At 33.3% G+C, this 19,365-nt stretch overlaps 1 protein-coding gene across 1 annotated transcript; it reads right to left on the reverse strand.

Annotated features, from left to right (window-relative positions):
* Positions 1–4,036: 4,036 nt before the first annotated feature.
* On the reverse strand, positions 4,037–6,164 carry LOC145954646 (golgin candidate 1-like). Its single transcript, XM_083069332.1, has 6 exons — positions 6,152–6,164; positions 5,951–6,069; positions 5,457–5,510; positions 5,020–5,082; positions 4,809–4,907; positions 4,037–4,526 (listed from the first exon to the last, which is right to left on the reverse strand). Exons 1-6 carry the CDS (start codon positions 6,162–6,164, stop codon positions 4,413–4,415), a joined length of 462 nt encoding a protein of 153 aa, XP_082925458.1. The 3' UTR covers positions 4,037–4,412.
* Between the last annotated feature and the right edge of the window lie 13,201 nt (positions 6,165–19,365).

The raw sequence follows: 19,365 nt of genomic DNA on the forward strand, positions 1-19,365 counted from the left end.
GTAGAGGGTGTCACACAAATGATATATATTTATTATTAATAAATACATAAATATATATATATATATATATATTATATTTTTATAATATTATTCATAAATTAATATCAATAATATTATTAGTATATTTATACATAAACTAATAATTTGATAAATATAACTTATTATATATTAATATACTTTTACAAAAATATAAATATACATATCTTATCTACTATATTTATATTTTTGTAAAAGTATATTAATATATACTAAGTTATATTTATCAAATTATCAATTTATCTATAAATATACTAAAAATATTATTGATATTAATTTATTAGCAATATTAAATTATTAATAATATATAAATTTTATTTATTTAGTAATAATAAATATATATCATTTGTTACATTAATAAAAATTATAGTATATGTTAACTTAAATAAGCAAATAATTGTATAATTTTAAATTATTATTATTATATATATATATATATTAAAATTTTAAAATTATTAAATTTTTAATGGGAGAGATTCAAATTCCACAATTATGATTTTTGAGGGACTATAATTGTTCAATTAAAAATTAAACGACTAAAATTGCACAATTACAATCCTTTAGGGACTAAAATTATCCAATTAAAATCTTAGGGATCAAAATTGCACAATTACAATACTTGAGGGATCAAAAATGTAATTAAGCCAAAATTAAATTAATATTTTTTTTTTTAATTTCACAAGTTTTTTTTAAAATATTTTTTAATGAATGTGTTAGTTTCTTATGTTCAAAATTGACAATTTTTTATTTAATTAAATGAATTTCATAATTTTTTTAGTCCTTTAATGAAATAAAATATTTTTAATTTTATTATTTTCTTAAAAAAAATTTAACATATTTTCTTTAATTATGCATAATTCTTAAATATAAAAGTTTCATAAATAAAATTTAATATTTTGAGAGGAAACAATTTGTCACAAATTTTTCACAAAATATTTTAACCTATTTGTGACGGAATTTTGGGAGGGAAAAATCCGTCACTAAATTGTTTCATTTTAGTGACGAAATTTGTGACGGATTTTTTAGAGACGAAGTTCATTCCGTCACAAAATTTTTTTTTTATTTAGCGATGAAATTTGTGACGGATTTTTAGAGACGAAAATTTTTCCGTCACAAAATCCGTCACAAATTTTTTTTTTTTGATTCAGTGACGAAATTTGTGACGGATTTTTAGAGACGGAATATATTCCGTCACAAAATCCGTCACAAAAGTCAATAAATTCTAGTCCGTCACAAAACTTAAAATTCCCTCACAAAATCCGTCACTATTAGCGATGCTATTTTTTCCGTCACAAAATTCGTCACAAATATTAATTTTTCTAGTAGTGTACCCCACCTATGACAAGGAGTTATATGCTTTAGTTCGTGCCCTTCAAACTTGGGAACATTATCTTGTAACCAAGGAATTTGTCATACATAGTGATCATGAATCACTTAAATATTTGAAGGGTCAACATAAATTAAATAAGAGGCATGCAAAATGGGTTGAGTATTTAGAACAATTTCCTTATGTCATCAAATATAAAAAAGGCTCTACAAATGTAGTAGCTGATGCTTTGTCTAGAAGACATGTTTTATTGAACACCCTAGGTTCTCAAATACTAGGGTTTGATGACATCAAGGAGTTGTATGAGAAAGACCTTGATTTTGCTAACTTTTATTCTTTATGTATTCAAAAACCTTACCAAGGTTACTATATTTCTGAGGGGTTCCTTTTTAAAGAAAACAAACTTTGTATACCCCAAGGATCTATTAGAAAACTTTTGGTTAGGGAGAGCCATGAGGGTGGGCTCATGGGGCATTTTGGAATTGAGAAGACTCTTTCACTTTTGAGAGAGAAATTCTTTTGGCCTCATATGAAGAGAGATGTCCAACGGTTTTGTAGTAGTTGCATTGCTTGTTTACAAGCAAAGTCTACCACTAAACCTCATGGGCTATATACCCCATTGCCTATATCCTCTTCTCCTTGGGTTGATATTTCCATGGATTTTATCCTTGGATTGCCTCGAACCCAAAGAGGAAAGGATTCCATATTTGTGGTAGTGGACCATTTTAGCAAAATGGCACACTTTATTCCATGCCACAAAGTGGATGATGCAAGTCACATTGCTAAATTATTCTTTCAAGAAATTGTGAGACTACATGGGTTACCTAAGACTATAGTCTCAGATAGAGATGTTAAGTTCCTAAGCCACTTTTGGAAAACTCTTTGGGCAAGGTTATGAACTAAACTTCTATTTTCTACCACATGTCATCCCCAAACTGATGGGCAAACTGAGGTAGTAAATAGGTCTCTAGGGACTATGTTGAGGGCAATCCTCAAGGGCAATAAAAAGTCATGGGATGACTACCTCCCTCATGTGGAGTTTGCCTATAATAGAGTGGTTCACAAGACCACTAACATGTCTCCTTTTGAGATTGTTTATGGCTTTAATCCTCTTACTCCCTTAGATTTATTACCCCTACCCGATGTTGCTTCCTTTATTCATAAAGAAGGGACATCTAGGGCTGAGTTTGTCAAGAAATTGCATGAGAAGGTTAGAGATCATATTCAATCCCAAACAGAAAAATATCAAAAATACAATAATAAGGGTAGGAAGGAAGTTATCTTCAAGGAAGGTGACTGGGTTTGGCTCCATCTTCGGAAGGATAGGTTTCCTTCCAAAAGAAAGTCAAAGCTTAGTCCTAAAGGAGATGGACCCTTCCAAATCCTATGTCCTAGATCTCCCTTCTGAGTATGGTGTTAGTTCTAGTTTCAATGTTTCTGATCTCTCTTTGTTTACAGGACTAGCTACCCATGAGGAGGATGCATTGGATTTGAGGACAAATCCTCTTCAAGAGGGAGGGGATGATGGAGGAAGCCCATGGGCTAAGGGCCCAACTACTAGGGCTATGACAAGGAGGATGCATGAAGAGTGGGCCCAAGCCCATGGAAAGCCCACCACTTTGTTTTGTTGGGCTTTGACTCAAGCCCAAGTAGATTAGGGTTAGTATAGGGTTGGGCCTTGGTGCCTTGTATTTCTTTTGGGCCTTGTATTTTCGGCCATATAGCATAGGAATTTCATTTCATGGTTATTAAGATTTAGGGTTAATTTAGGTCACATGTTCACTTCATTTGAATGTCATTAGTATGACATTTGAAGGTGCATTTCGGCCATGTGCACACATGCACATGGTGTGACCGAAATGCAACTCAAATGGATACTAAATCACATCCAAATAAGTGCACATGGAGGGGGAGGCCGGTTGGCACCAAAATTTGAATTTTAGAATTCAAATTTTGGCGCCTAGAGTTACACTACTAGAAAAATTAAAATTAGAGAGGGAAAAAATCCGTCACTAAACTTCATAAAATCCGTCACAAAAAAGTTAGTGACGGAATTTGTGACGGAAATGATTCCGTCACAAAATTTGGCGTCACAAAATATTTAGTGACGGATTATTTTCCCCGTCACAATTAGTGACGGAATTAAGGCGTCACAAACAATATAATTTCCGTCACAAATTTGTAACAATAAATGTTTAGAAATTAATAAAAATCCATCGCAATTTGTGAGGGATTAAATCCCTCGCAATTTGAGAGGGATTGAGAGGTATGTAAAATCCCTCGCTATTTGAGAGGGATTGAGAGGTATGTAAAATCCCTCGCTATTTGAGAGGGATTAAATCCCTCGCTATTTGAGAGGGATTTTATCCGTCACTAACTGGGATGAATCCCTCGCTAACTATTTGATTACTGAATTTGAGAAAACTATTGTTTTAAAACTCTGGTAATCGATTACCTATACATGTAATCGATTACCAGACAATGGAAATCATATGTTCGAAAGTTATTTATTAAAAGGTTCTCTGGTAATCGATTACCCATTTATTGTAATCGATTACCAGAGACTATTATTGAAACAATATCAATCAAAACAAAAATATCAAGTCTTTTTTATGAAAATGCATGATATCATTTAAAATGAAGATAAAAGAACAATACAGACATCAAGAGGAGTTCCCAAGATTAATGATGTGCTTAATCGGCAAAACAACACATGAAAAATAATGAATGACCTCTATCAGTGTAACTATGACAATAAAGCTTCATTGGAGTATATCCATAGCCATGATACTTTTCATCATTTAGAGATCAAAATCCACAAGGCACACATTTAGGCAAAGAAATGGTTTTACCAAGTGTTTTTACTGTTATTTAACCCCAAAATTAGAAACAAGACAGCTTATATGATAAAAAGTACAGAAAATGATGTAGTACACGAGGACGTTACTTGAAAATTTCACTGGAAATGCAGCAGTATGACCATTAAGTCTAAGTTTTTCCCACAAAGAAACACGGAGGTTTTATTTATTTCTATATCCAACTGGTGAATTTAAATTTTATTCAAGAGAATATTAAAGGAACACATAATTATTACCTGACGTGAGTAATGCTCAGCATCCCTCTTCATGGCAGCCATTTCAACTCTCATTTTTTGCATTTCAGCCTGAAATAGAGAAACCAAACGTATCAATAATGGGAACGGTCTACTTCTAAACAGTGACATTTAATATGCATAAAAGATAGAAAATAATCAAAATATGTGCTCTAGTTATATTTATACAGAAAATCGAAAGTGCTTTGAATTGGTGGCAATAAACAACAAACGACATTGACTCTAAATATGCTATACACTTATCGATAAACTTTGTAGACAGTATGAAATATAAGGAAACCTAATAAAGTTAAAAAAATGGCCTACTTTCTTCTCAATAATCTGTTTAAATACCTGTTTTACTTGATTTGCCTCTTCTGGTGACTTTTTTTGTTCCCGGCGCACACGGGCTTCCATGTCTTGTAGTTCTTGATTTAAAGTTGCACATTCAACCTGATAATAGATGTTACCAAAAACATTTTAGCAGATTTTTCTTTCAGAATAGTAATCACTAATCAGCCTTCACATTCAAAAAGGAAAAAACGTTAACTATTTATTCATGTACCTCAAGAAGTGCCACCTTCTGCTCAAGTTCTGTGGCTTTAGCTGTCCTCTCATCTGCTACTCTCTGAAGAGAAGCAACTAATAAATCAATGTTTATATTTAACCTAATGTCAATAACAATTCCACAAGCAAAAGAGCTTGACAGGGGGAACCAAAGCAGGCTTGTTATTAACTCCTGATTTATCATTCTGGAATTGTAACTATTGCTCATTAATATTTTTAATGGTAAATCAGATATCTAAAAAAATTAAATAGCAAGACCAAAAAGCACCATATTGATGACAATATGATGCCAAACTTTATCAAAAAAGCTTGAGGGAATGTAGTCAGACTAACATAGAATTTTAGAGTAACCTGAAAAAGATACATCACCTCAAAATTAGCAATGAATCCTACGATGTTTGAAAGAAGAACAAGGTTAAGGTATGCTACAAATACCTTTGCATGGTGGGGGTGTTGAAGCATACCAAGCAGATCATGGTAAACCAGAACCTGCACGAACAATGAAACTAAATTAGAAATCTTCTGCTTTAAGCTTTACCTAGAAAAGATTTCTTTCGTCTCTTCACCAGAAGAACAAGTGTAAAGTAGAATTGAAACTCACAAGCAATGCTTTGTTCAATTATCTGAATAATGACTAAGGGGTAACCACATTAGAATTCCATCCCTTGCTATAAGCAGTAAAGACTAAAGAGACTCAAGACCAATCTTAAAATATTCTCAAAACTCAATAATTTCTACACGCATACATATGAAAGTGGCAATATCATTCAAGAGAAACAATTAATCACGAAACAGAAAGTCCAAAACAACAATTTGATGAAACAAATAAAACAATGATCATGCATATTTAGCTATACAAAATTGGTGCCACTGCCACCAATGTAGGCCGCACTCATCCTTTAGCCAAAAGAGCAATCAGGCCAACTGACCTGTCCACTGCAAAATGGTCCAGCCCCAATTCCAATAGTAGGAATTTGAAGGGCTGCTGTTGCTGCGGTAGCAACAGGTGCAGGCACACATTCCAGAACAACAGCAAAGCACCCTGCTTCTTGCAAAGCCAATGCGGTCTATACAACCTACACAAATTCATTTCCTTCAGTTAAAAGACAACAATAAAATGGATTAAACACCAAATAGGTGCATCAAGACACACACCTTGACAACACTAGCAACATTCTTTCCTTGAGGTCTAAACCCCCCCAAAACACTAATGGCCTGGGGAGTAAGGCCTACATGGCCCATTACAGCTATTCCAGCTTCAACAATAGCCTTTGCTGCAAAAATTCTCGAAGGAGACCCTCCTTCCAATTTTATGGCATCCATTCCTCCTTCTTTCAAAATTCGAACTGCTGTATCCACCGCCTGCTTAAATTCAAAAAAATAAATTACACCATTATCCCTTGAAATTCACAAAATTGCAAATAAACCTTTTCTTTACCCTTATAATAACTCTCTTAAGTTGTTTGAAAAAATGACGGTGACATCCATAAACGTTAAAAAGCAGGGTAACATTAAAAAAAGCAGAGGTTACCATGAAATCTGAGGAACACGAAATGCAGGAAAATTAGTGTAATTTACTAGAATAAAAAGGACAACACTTAAAAAGCATTGAAGAATGAGTGAAACAACTAAACGCAAAAATGCATGAGGATGCTTCTGCTGCTTCCTCGTTTCTTCCGGCGTCGCTTCGATGGGAACGGAGGCAGAGTCCCTACAATAAGAGAACGATAAACAATAAAGGAAAAACGTTACAGAGCATTGGCAAGGAAGAGGAGAAAGACTGACAGGCTTATGAGGGTGGTGGAGGCGGCGGGGAGGGGTTCGTTGGATTGCTCGATGATGGCGTCGATGTCGGAGACTTCAGTGTAGGATTCGAGAACCTTCTTGCAGTAGAAGCGGGAAGCACTAGTCTCCCACCCCGTAAGGCCGGATGTGGTGCCCGCGGAAGGTCATGAGCTTATCCCAGGGGCGCGCGAGACTTTTTAGGGTTTCAGCTTCAGGGGCGCGCGCGAGGGAAATTATTTTCGTTGAAGAGGGCTCCCTTCTCCCCTCTTTTAGGGTTTCTTAAATTACCCTTTTGCCCTTCTAGAAGGCTTGGGTCAAATTGGGCCCAAACTGATTTGAACATTGCAAAACAAGGCCCAAAACGTTTCCAGATTCCGTGGGTCATTTTCGGGCTCCATTTTGACCATCTTAGGCTTCGAATTAGGAGATGCACATTAGTGAGACATTTGTAGTTTTTTCTCTTAACTTTCCAACGCCACCAAGATTGCTCAATTCGGAGTCCTGTAGCTCTAGATAGAGCCAAAAAACCGAGCGAAGGTCAAACTGTCCAGAAACAGAAATTTGATTAGTTTTGCAATTAGGCCCATAATTCAAATGACAGGAAGTTTTTAAATTATAAGTTAAGAACTTATTAGTTAAGAACTGAAAAATTATTAGTTAAGAACTGAAAACTTATTAGTTAAGAACTGAAAAATTATAAGTTTGTGAACTAGCTAATTGAATTGGAAGTTTTTTGTAGGATAATTGATAATTATAAAATGTCAAGAAATAATTCTTATAACGAGGATGAGAAAATGACAGGAAAGATAAAGTAGTTTTTAAATTAAAAAGAATAAAAAATAATTTCAAAAAAATAATAAGGATAAAAAAGTAAAAAGAATAAAAAAAAGACTTACAAACTGAGTTATTTCAATTAATTTATAAAAATAAATTATAAACACCCATACTAAACAAGCTTATTTAATCGAATTAGCTTGTAAACTAGTTAAAATAACTTAATAAGCTACTTAAATGCCTTCTCTCAAACACAATCTAGATCAACAGATTTAAAAAAAAAATCACTCTTAAGTATACCATATAACAACTCTCTGTTAGTATTGATTATTATTCTCAAATAACAACCGAGGATTTGAAAAGATTAGAGTTAGTTCTTAAAATATTTTAATATTGATCATTCAATTAAATAAATTAAATTCACATAATCAAGTCAAGAGATCAAAGTAATTGTTAAATATGTTTTTATCTTCATTGTGAAATTTAAAATATATAAAAAAAAGAAATTAATACATATATATATATATATATATATATATAACAACACATAAATTTAGAAAAATTAAAGCTAACTATATATAATTTTTTATTCATATTTATCACCCGATTATATAAAAATTGAAAATGAAATCAAGATAAATAAATTCAGAAGATAAAATCCAGAAAATCAATCTAATTCTAAATTTTTTGTTATATTTATAGCCTAATTCTAAAAGAAATATGGAAATCGAGGATACTCATCACTCATTTAAGTAAACATTGAAATTGAAATCAAAACAAATCTAGAAAGGTCAAACAAATTCTAAAAAAGAATATTTTTGTTAAAATTTAAATTCATATTTTTTACTATAAATGAAAATATATAATATAGTATGTGACAAATTATAATGCATATAACAATTTAAGAAAAAAATAGTGAAAATCAAAATAATTTAATTGGAAATAATGTTATAATTAAATTTATATTGACAATGAATGAAATAAATGAAAAATATAATAGATTGTGTGGCAAATTATAAAATTGTCTAAATCCTCAATTCTAGCAGATAAATTGACTATTTGTTTGAAATTTATTGTCTTGGAAACTTTTTCTTTGTCATATGAAAATATTTTGCACACATTAAAATTAAAAACAAGATTTTCTAGTAAATATTATCTTATATTAATTTTTAAAATTATTAAATATTTAAAAATTAGCTAATATTTATTTTAAAAATCTCAACATATAAATATATTTTTAAAATTAATTTTATCATGATGGAATCAAATTATCATATCTAACCTAATAATTTAAAATTTGAGATATTTGAATTGACTTAATTATCCAAACAAAATATTTTAAGAATGATAGAAATTGAAATCAAAGTAATTCAAATACCAAGAATTTAAAATTCCTTGAATTTGTAAAATTCTTCAGCAAAACACACCATAAGAGAATGCAATTGTAAGAGACAATTATATGAGTAAGATGTTTATTGTATGGATTAGAATACTATGTAGGTTCTTAAGAGAACCCTGAGAAAAACAAACAAACTATGCAAGTTTATATTTTGCTTTTTGATTGTTCTGTTGTATTCCTTGTTGCATGACATGTATGAATATCTATTTAATTCCACAAATACATGAGTTTTGATTTGAATTAAACATGTTTGGTATTTCAATTATGAAAAATATTATGTTATTCAATTTTTGTTATTTGTGTTATGGTATGTGGGGTAGAGGGTGTCACACAAATGATATATATTTATTATTAATAAATACATAAAAAATATATATATATATATATATATATATATATAATATTTTTATAATATTATTCATAAATTAATATCAATAATATTATTAGTATATTTATACATAAACTAATAATTTGATAAATATAACTTATTATATATTAATATACTTTTACAAAAATATAAATATACATATCTTATCTACTATATTTATATTTTTGTAAAAGTATATTAATATATACTAAGTTATATTTATCAAATTATCAATTTATCTATAAATATACTAAAAATATTATTGATATTAATTTATTAGCAATATTAAAATATTAATAATATATAAATTTTATTTATTTAGTAATAATAAATATATATCATTTGTTACATTAATAAAAATTATAGTATATGTTAACTTAAATAAGCAAATAATTGTATAATTTTAAATTATTATTATATATATATATATTAAAATTTTAAAATTATTAAATTTTTAATGGGAGAGATTCAAATTGCACAATTATAATTTTTGAGGGACTATAATTGTTCAATTAAAAATTAAACGACTAAAATTGCACAATTACAATCCTTTAGGGACTAAAATTATCCAATTAAAATCTTAGGGATCAAAATTGCACAATTACAATACTTGAGGGATCAAAAATGTAATTAAGCCAAAATTAAATTAATATTTTTTTTTTAATTTCACAAGTTTTTTTTTTAAATATTTTTAATGAATGTCTTAGTTTCTTATGTTCAAAATTGACAATTTTTTATTTAATTAAATGAATTTCATAATTTTTTTAGTCCTTTAATGAAATAAAATATTTTTAATTTTATTATTTTCTTAAAAAAAATTTAACATATTTTCTTTAATTATGCATAATTCTTAAATATAAAAGTTTCATAAATAAAATTTAATATTTTGAGAGGAAACAATTTGTCACAAATTTTTCACAAAATATTTTAACCTATTTGTGACAGAATTTTGAGAGGGAAAAATTCGTCACTAAATTGTTTCATTTTAGTGACGAAATTTGTGACGGATTTTTTAGAGACGAAGTTCATTCCGTCACAAAATCCGTCACAAATTTTTTTTTTATTTAGCGATGAAATTTGTGACGGATTTTTAGAGACGAAAATTTTTCCGTCACAAAATCCGTCACAAATTTTTTTTTTTTTATTCAGTGACGAAATTTGTGACGGATTTTTAGAGACGGAATATATTCCGTCACAAAATCCGTCACAAAAGTCAATAAATTCTAGTCCGTCACAAAACTTAAAATTCCCTCACAAAATCCGTCACTATTAGCGATGCTATTTTTTCCGTCACAAAATTCGTCACAAATATTAATTTTTCTAGTAGTGTTAAGTTAACCATACCATGGTTTTACTTAACTCTAGGTGAACCCAACTTAAACCCTTAACCTAATTTCTCCTTTAAATCTTCCCATGGCCGGATATTGTAGCACTTTGGATCATATATTGATGAGATATTCTTCTTTGAATTTCATCACTTCCGAAGTCACTTTGCATCCTACTCTACCCTCCTTGAGTGCTTCTCCTTATAGAGTTAGGATCTTGTTCTTCTTTGGGACTTGGCTACACGCTAGCTTAGGTCACCTTGGGCCTTGTGGAAACTCCATTCCTTGAAGCATCTTCCAAGGAACTCCGTGAAGGCTTGAAGAGTTCATGTGCTTCCAAGAGGAATCACATCATAACCTCAACCTTGTATTTACCAAAATTTAAAAGTTACACTGCCATAAGAATATGAATCGAAACTATTCCACAAGATAAATAATTTTGGTGTACTTTACTCAACAACTAATTTTGTTGTTATCCATTGAACTTTATTCACAGGATTGTCATCATTAAAAGACGGGTGCTCATTGTTGTGAATAATTATTGTGCTTTAATCTAGCCTACACCCTTCCATGACTTAATAATGCATTAACACATTTGTAACTGGATCTATAAGATTTTTCTATTACATTATAATGCTTATTTTACTATTTAGAAGTACTTATACAATGGAAGATCATTGGAACTCAAAACACTATCTTAAGGTTATTCCATGAATGAAGCGACGAGAGATGAGAACATTTTGCTTCAACGTTTCAAAATGAAGTCCTAACCATATATTAAAAATTTAATGGTCATAAATTAAGCAAAGGTAGTAGTAACAAATGGTCTTTAGTTCTTATATTAGTGTGTGTATATACACACACATATGAAGATGAACCAAATTACTCCAATAGTAACTTATGGTAAAGTTACTTAATAACTCATGGTATATGAATTTTAACAATCTAATTATTAAATTAAAAGTTCTTAATGTATAGATCAAGTTTATAAATTTTTAAAACATTTGAAAATCATATAATACTTTGTTATATAAATTCAAATCAATGTATAAAATATTTTATAATTATCTGTCAATTTGAATTAATGAAACAAAGTATCAAATTATTTTAAATATTTTAAAAATTTATAGATTTGATCTATGCATTAAAAATTTTAATTTAACAGTTGAATTATTGAAATTCAACACACAACATGAGTTATTCAGTGAAAATAACTTTATCATGATCAGTTAGTCTTAGAGTAATTTAATCCTTCCTCTACACACACACACACACATATATATGTATGTATGAGACAGCTCAAGTGAGAACACCGACTAATATGAGAACATGAAAACAACTAATAACAACTTTTACATTAAAATAAATAGTTTAGGATTAAAAAATTATATATAAAATTACCACATATTGTTGCCATCATAGTCTTTTTTTTTCTATATTATTGCCGTTATAATCACAATGATGGTAACCACGATAATGATAGTGGTGGTAGTGATAGTAACAACGATGACAATAGTGGTAATGATAATGGAAGCAACAAGGTAGTGGTGGCAAGAATAGTGGTGACGGTGGTCATGTGGCAACAATGCGATGGAGGTGGAGGTGGTGACAATTGCAATAATGGGAATGAAGACAACAATAATAAAGAAAACTACGATAATACTAGTTTGTAATAACATATTTTAATCTAAATTATTTATTTTAATCTAAAAATTGTTGCTGATTGTTCTCATGTTTTCACATTAACAAGTATTTTCTTGCTAGTAACTTTTATATATTTATATATATATATATATATATATATATATATATATAGAGAGAGAGAGAGAGAGAGAGAGAGAGTTAGGAGACACTACAAGAATGTTTCAATTTAGAGTCGGCCAAAAGCCGACTCTAAATCATAAAAGCCAACACAATATTGTCGGTTATTCGTCGGTTTTTGGCCGACGCTAAATAAGTCGACACAATTTTTTTTGTGTCGACTAAGCCGTCACTAACAAATTTATTTATTTTAATTTTTTATTGTCGGTTAAGCTGACACTATGTTGACACAAATTTTTTTTTTCTTTATCTTCTTTTTCTCGCTTATCATTTATTCTTTCGTATTTTTAACATTCCTGGGACTCGATCTGTGAACCTTGAGGTCTTAAGTGAACTTGATAACCAAGTGTACTAGAACACATTATGCGTATATAACATTGGAAAAATTATTTTTATCTCTCTGAAAGCACGTATATGATTTAAATATAGTGTCGGCTTTTCTGACGCTAAACTTAAAATAAATTTAATTTAAATTTATTTTAAGTTTAGCGTCGGAAAAGCCGACGCTATTATTTAAATATAGCGTCGGCTTTTCCGACACTAACTTAATTTAAATTTAAATTAAATTAGTGTGAGAAAAGCCGATGCTATATTTAAAGAATAGTGTCGGCTTTTCCGACGCTAAACTTAAAATAAATTTAAATTAAATATTTTAAGTTTAGCGTCGGAAAAGCCGATGCTATATTTAAATAATAGCGTCGGCTTTTCCGACGCTACTTAAAGTATTTAATTTAAATTTATTTTAAGTTTAGCGTCGGAAAAGCTGACACTAAATCTTAAAATAGCGACGCTTATTTTCCGCCGCTTATTCAGCTTTTCTTGTAGTGAGACAAATTTTTGACTATATAATATATTATGAGATTGGTGATTCATAATATGGATTTAGTTATTTTTCAATAACATTGGTCAATTATACTGCGGGATTCATCGATTTACTTGTTAGACTGGCTAACTTTTTTTTTTTTTTTTTTTTTAAGCTGAAGAGAACTTGTAGAAAGATTTGCCGAAAAGATAATTCAAATTAATTTACCTAATGTCACTGTCAATAGATTTTTAAGGAGAGGAATAATCGATAAAGTTGAACTATCGGTCAAAAGGTTTGAATTCATGCTATAAAAAGAGTACATCTCGTGTTCTTATCTATATCTGTATCCCTTCGCAACAAAATTTAGACAGATTTTTAATGTATCGGTGATATTTTCTAATTAAAACTAAAATTTCATTTTAATAATATATATAAATATATTAATGAGATTTATGTTAAATATATTTGTATATTATTGAATCAAATCTTTAATTATGATCGTAGAATAATACCGATTACAATTGAGAAATTGTAGGTTTTATCCTTAATCTTTAGCCTTATCTAGAAACAAGTGCATTATTAGTATATATAAAATTATAATGAGTCACTATAAGAAAATTATCATATAGTAACACATATCCTATAGTGACATAATATGTGTCACTAAAAATTACTTTTACCTACACAATAAATATAATATATGTTAGTATATTGTTAAAAGTGTGGATATAAGTTATAGTAACACACAAAATATATTGTTAAATTTTATTTAAAATCAACACTAAAATTGTGTATAACTATATGTCAAATAGATATATACCTATATATATTATATTTATAGTGATACTTTTTGTATGTCACTATATGTAACATTTATTGTAATTAGCTAAGATCATAGCAGTACCTAGTAAAGGCAAAGATTAATTATTACTTTGTTTACCCAAAAGAAAATTAAAAGTTTGTGACTTTTCAACATGCATATATCACCATAGATAATAAATGTCAAATGAGATCATGCATAAAACCCAAATTAATCACAGTTTAACCTACTTGGCTACTCACTCAATTCAAAGGCTAATCCAAACCATTGACCTATTTTGCTAAACTGAGCTCAACTTGTCGCTGTAAGCCAATTAACAATATTAAGGGTCTCTATAGAAATCCATTGTTATCCCTCGAAGGTGGCTTCTCAACGCTCCGTACTCACGAGGATCCAAAAAAGACAAGCTATGGAGGCACTAATGGAAAGGAACCGCGAGCTGAATGAAGAGCTTAAGCAACTTAAGGAGAAAATGGCTCGAATGTGCGAAAGCATGAGCAAGCTCCAACATGATGACAACAACGCTAGTCACGTAGGAGACGCGTCCAAGGATCACCTAAATGCTTTGGAAGAGAGGTTAAGAGCGGTGGAAGGTCATAGCTTTGACATCCAGGAGGGCGCTAAAATGTGCTTGGTACAGGATATCCAATTCCCGCCCAAGTTCAAAAGTCCTGACTTCCAAAAGTGTACGGGATCCAGCTGCCCCAAAATGCATCTAACGATGTACTGCCGAAAGATGGCTGCCCATGTGGACAACGAGAAGCTCCTGATACACTTCTTTCAGGAGAGTTTATCGGATGTGGCCCTCAATTGTTACATGCAACTGGAGGGAGGAAGGATCCAGACATGGAAGCAGCTTGCTGACGCTTTCTTGCAACGATACAAGTACAATATTGATCTCGTCCCCGACAGGTCTGATTTGCAAGGGTTAAGCAAGAAGGGGGATGAACCTATCAAAGCTTATGCACAGAGGTGGAGGGAGCTAGTCGCACAAGTAGAGCCCTCGCTTTCTGATAAGGAGATGGTGACCTTGTTCATCAACTCTTTAACTGGCCCCTATTATGATAAGATGATAGGGAATACCTCGACCCTTTCTGCTGAAATAGTCACCATAGGCGAAAGGGTGGAGCAGGGTTTGAAGAGCGGTAAAATAGGAAAGGCTCCATGGAGTTACGACTACAAGAAGTCCTATGGAAAGAAGAAGGAGGATGGGCTCAATGCAGTCACCATAGCCACCACCCCTCCAAAGAGTAGAGGCGCGACACAGACCGAGTCGTGGAAAGAGAAGCCGGTGGATAAAATTCCTACCACCTATGTGGCGCTGTTACCTCAACTCTTAGAGGCTTCCATGTTGGTACGAGTCCTGCCGTCAAAGCAATTCAGCCCCCCTTTCCCTCCATGGTACAACCCCGAGGAGCGTTGCGATTATCACTCGGGCTCCCCAGGACATTCTGTGGAGCGATGCAAGGCCTTGAAGCTTCGAGTCCAAGGCCTAATTAACGCCGGGTGGTTAAAATTTGACACGAACACGCCTAGTATCGACAAGCAACCGCTCCCCAAGCATGAAGATTAAAGGTCGTGAAACGGTGCTGTTGGAAGACCGCCTGAATAGGGATGTCCATTAGGGATTCATGTTTTCTATCATCATGAGTTTTATTATTTCACTGCTTTTTTAACCCATAACTCTGCCCAAGGTTGTGGGTTTTCCACAATAAAGGGCTGTAATGAATTTGTTTCTTTTATAATAAAATACGTCATTTAGAAGTTGTGTCTATCCTATTTTCTCTCTCTATTTTCTTCCTTTAGTCATCCATGCATTAAAATTATACAGAACCTAGTGAACATGGCCGAAGGAAACGAAGTTGAGAAAAATCTAAACTTGTGTGATGTATCGCTCGAGCATGAAGAGAATCTATCCCCCGAAATGCAAAGGTTGATGGACCAAGAGAATTGTATAATCCAACCCTATCAAGAGGAAGTTGAGCAGATTAATCTAGGGCAAGAAGAGGATAGAAAGGAAATATCAATCGGCACGAGGATGACAAAGGAGGTCAGGAATCAATTAATCGACCTCTTGAAGGAATATGTCGATGTCTTCGCTTGGTCTTATCACGAAATGCCAGGATTAGACCGCGAAATTGTTGAACACAAATTGCCCATAAAAAGCGGGATTCCTCTAGTAAAGCAGAAACTTCGAAGGATCAAACCAGAGTGGTCCCTCAAAATAAAGGAAGAAGTCCAAAAAACAACTAGATGTTGGGTTTTTGGTTGTATCTCGGTATCCTGAGTGGCTTGCGAACATAGTGCCCGTACTGAAGAAGAACGGGAAGATGCGAGTTTGTGTGGACTATCGAGATCTAAATCGAGCTAGTCCTAAAGACGACTTCCCACTACCACACATTGACGTGCTCGTAGATAACACATCTACGAACACTATTTTCTCATTTATGGACGGATATTCAGGATATAACCAGATCAAGATGGCCATCGAAGATCAAGAGAAGACTTCTTTCATCACTCCTTGGGGCATCTTCTGTTACCGGGTGATGCCTTTCGGTTTGAGAAACGCAGGGGCAACCTATCAGAGAGCAATGGTAACCCTATTTCATGACATGATCCACAAGGAGGTAGAGGTGTATGTAGATGACATGATTGCTGAGTCAAAAGATGGAAATGATCATCTTATCCGCCTAAGAAAACTGTTCAATCGGCTTCGTAAGTACAAATTAAAGCTAAATCCTACTAAATGTACTTTTGGAGTCCAATCAGGAAAACTCCTTGGGTTCATCGTCAGTGAAAAGGGGATAGAAGTGGATCCAGACAAAGCCAAAGCCATAATAGAAATGCCGCCCCCTAGGACAGAAAAGAAAGTCAGGGGATTTCTTGGTAGGGTGAATTATATAGCTCGTTTCATATCTCAGTTGACAGACACATGCGCTCCCATCTTTAAGCTGCTCCGAAAGAATCAACCCATGGAATGGAATGAGGAATGCCAAATCGCTTTCGATAAGATTAAGCAATGTCTCATCAATCCACCAATATTGATGCCTCCTATTGAAGGAGAACCTCTCATCCTATACCTCACGGTCTTGGAAGATTCCATGGGATGTATGCTAGGACAGTTAAACAAGAATGGTAATCAAGAAAGAGTTATCTATTACTTGAGCAAGAAGTTTACCGATTACGAAACTCGGTATTCTCCTTTGGGGAAAACATGTTGCGCCTTGGTGTGGGCCACCCAGCGGCTAAGACAGTACATGCTGAGACATACTACCCAGTTAATATCCAAAATGGATCCTATCAAGTACCTACTTGAAAAGTCTGTTCTGGTTGGGAGAATTGCCAGATGGCAGGTTTTGCTATCAGAATATGATATTGTATATGTCCCGCAAAAGGCAATCAAAGGCAGTGTCCTGGCCGATCACTTAGTAAACGGACCAACCAAGGATGAACACATGATCAAGGAGGAGTTCCCCGATGAAGGAATATTGACCTTGGAGGATGAGCTAGAGCAGCAAAGTCAAAATGAATCCTGGTCAATGTTCTTCGATGGGGCCTCCAATATAATGGGGCACGGAATAAGAGCCATACTGATATCGTCCCAAGGAAAACATATCCCTGTGACGGCAAGGTTGGACTTCGAATGCACCAACAACATGGCTGAATACGAAGCTTGTATATTGGGTCTATAGGCTGCGCTTGATAACGAAGTCACCAAACTAGAAGTCTACGGCGACTCGGCTTTGGTGATATACCAGCTACGGGATGAATGGGAAACGAAGGACTACAAATTAATCCCCTATCGAGCATATGTTCAGGATCTGATGTCCCAATTTGAATCCATTAACTTCGAGCATACCCCGAGACAGGGGAATCAGTTAGCAGATGCACTGGCCACGCTATCATCCATGTTTGCTATAAAAGAGGGATGTGAAATACCGGTCATCAAAATCAGACGACATGAGACACAAGCTCATTGTTATACACTGGAGGAAAAGGAAGATGGCCATCCTTGGTATTTTGACATCCATCAATACATCAAAGAAGGGAAATACCCAGTCGGGGCATCTGACAACGACAAGAAAACAATCAGACGAAGGGCTATTGGATTCGTACTACACGAGAAAATCCTGTACAAAAAGAGTTTTGATTCCATCCTATTAAGATGTATTGGTCAGAAGGAGTCTCGATTGTTAATGAAAGAAGTCCACGAAGGAACCTTCGGTACCCATATAGCTAGACAGGTCATGGCCAGAAAAATCATGAGGGCATGATACTTTTGGTCCACTATGGAGAAGGATTGCATCTCGTATGCTAGGAAGTGCCACAAATGTCAGATATATGCTGATAATATCCAAGTCCCACCAAGCGAGCTCAATGTAATGGCCTCGCCCTGACCTTTCTCGATGTGGGGCATGGACGTCATTGGACCCATTGAACCCAAAGCCTCAAATGGACATAGATTCATTCTTGTAGCTATTGATTACTTCACTAAATGGGTTGAAGCCACATCATACGCACATGTAACCCGTAAAGTGGTAGTCAATTTCGTCAGAAAAAACATAATATGTCGTTATGGAATACCTGACAAAATTATAACGGATAATGGGTCCAACCTCAACAACAAGATGATGACCGAATTATGTGACTCTTTCAAGATTCAACATCATAACTCCTCCCCTTATATGCCAAAAATGAATGGGGCAGTTGAGGCAACCAAGAAGAATATCAAAAAGATCATTCAAAAAATGGTCGTTACACATAAAGATTGGCATGAGATGCTACCTTACGCATTGCATGGGTACAGAACATCCGTTTGCACATCGACGGGCGTTACCCCTTTTTCCTTAGTATACGGGATGGAAGCAGTCTTGCCTATCGAAGTGGAAATTCCTTCTTTGAGATTACTCACGGAGGCAAAGCTCCCAGAAACTGAATGGGTTCAAACCAGATTTGACCAACTAAATCTCATAGAAGAGAAAAGGTTAGACACCATTTGTTACGGGCAAACATATCAAAGGAGAATCAAGAGAGCCTTCGACAAGAGAGTCCAACCACGACCATTTGAAGAGGGGGACCTAGTACTCAGGAAACTTCTACCAGCACAGAAGGATAAAATAGGGAAATGGACACCGAACTATGAAGGCCCATACGTGGTCAAGCGAGCCTTTTCTGGAGGAGCGTTGATCCTCACTAACATGGATGGTGAAGAACTCGCTTACCTAGTAAACTCTGATGCCGTGAAGAA

This window comes from Cajanus cajan, chromosome 2 (assembly GCF_000230855.2).
Source record: "Cajanus cajan strain Asha chromosome 2, NIPB_CcT2T_4, whole genome shotgun sequence".
NCBI lineage: Eukaryota > Viridiplantae > Streptophyta > Magnoliopsida > Fabales > Fabaceae > Cajanus > Cajanus cajan.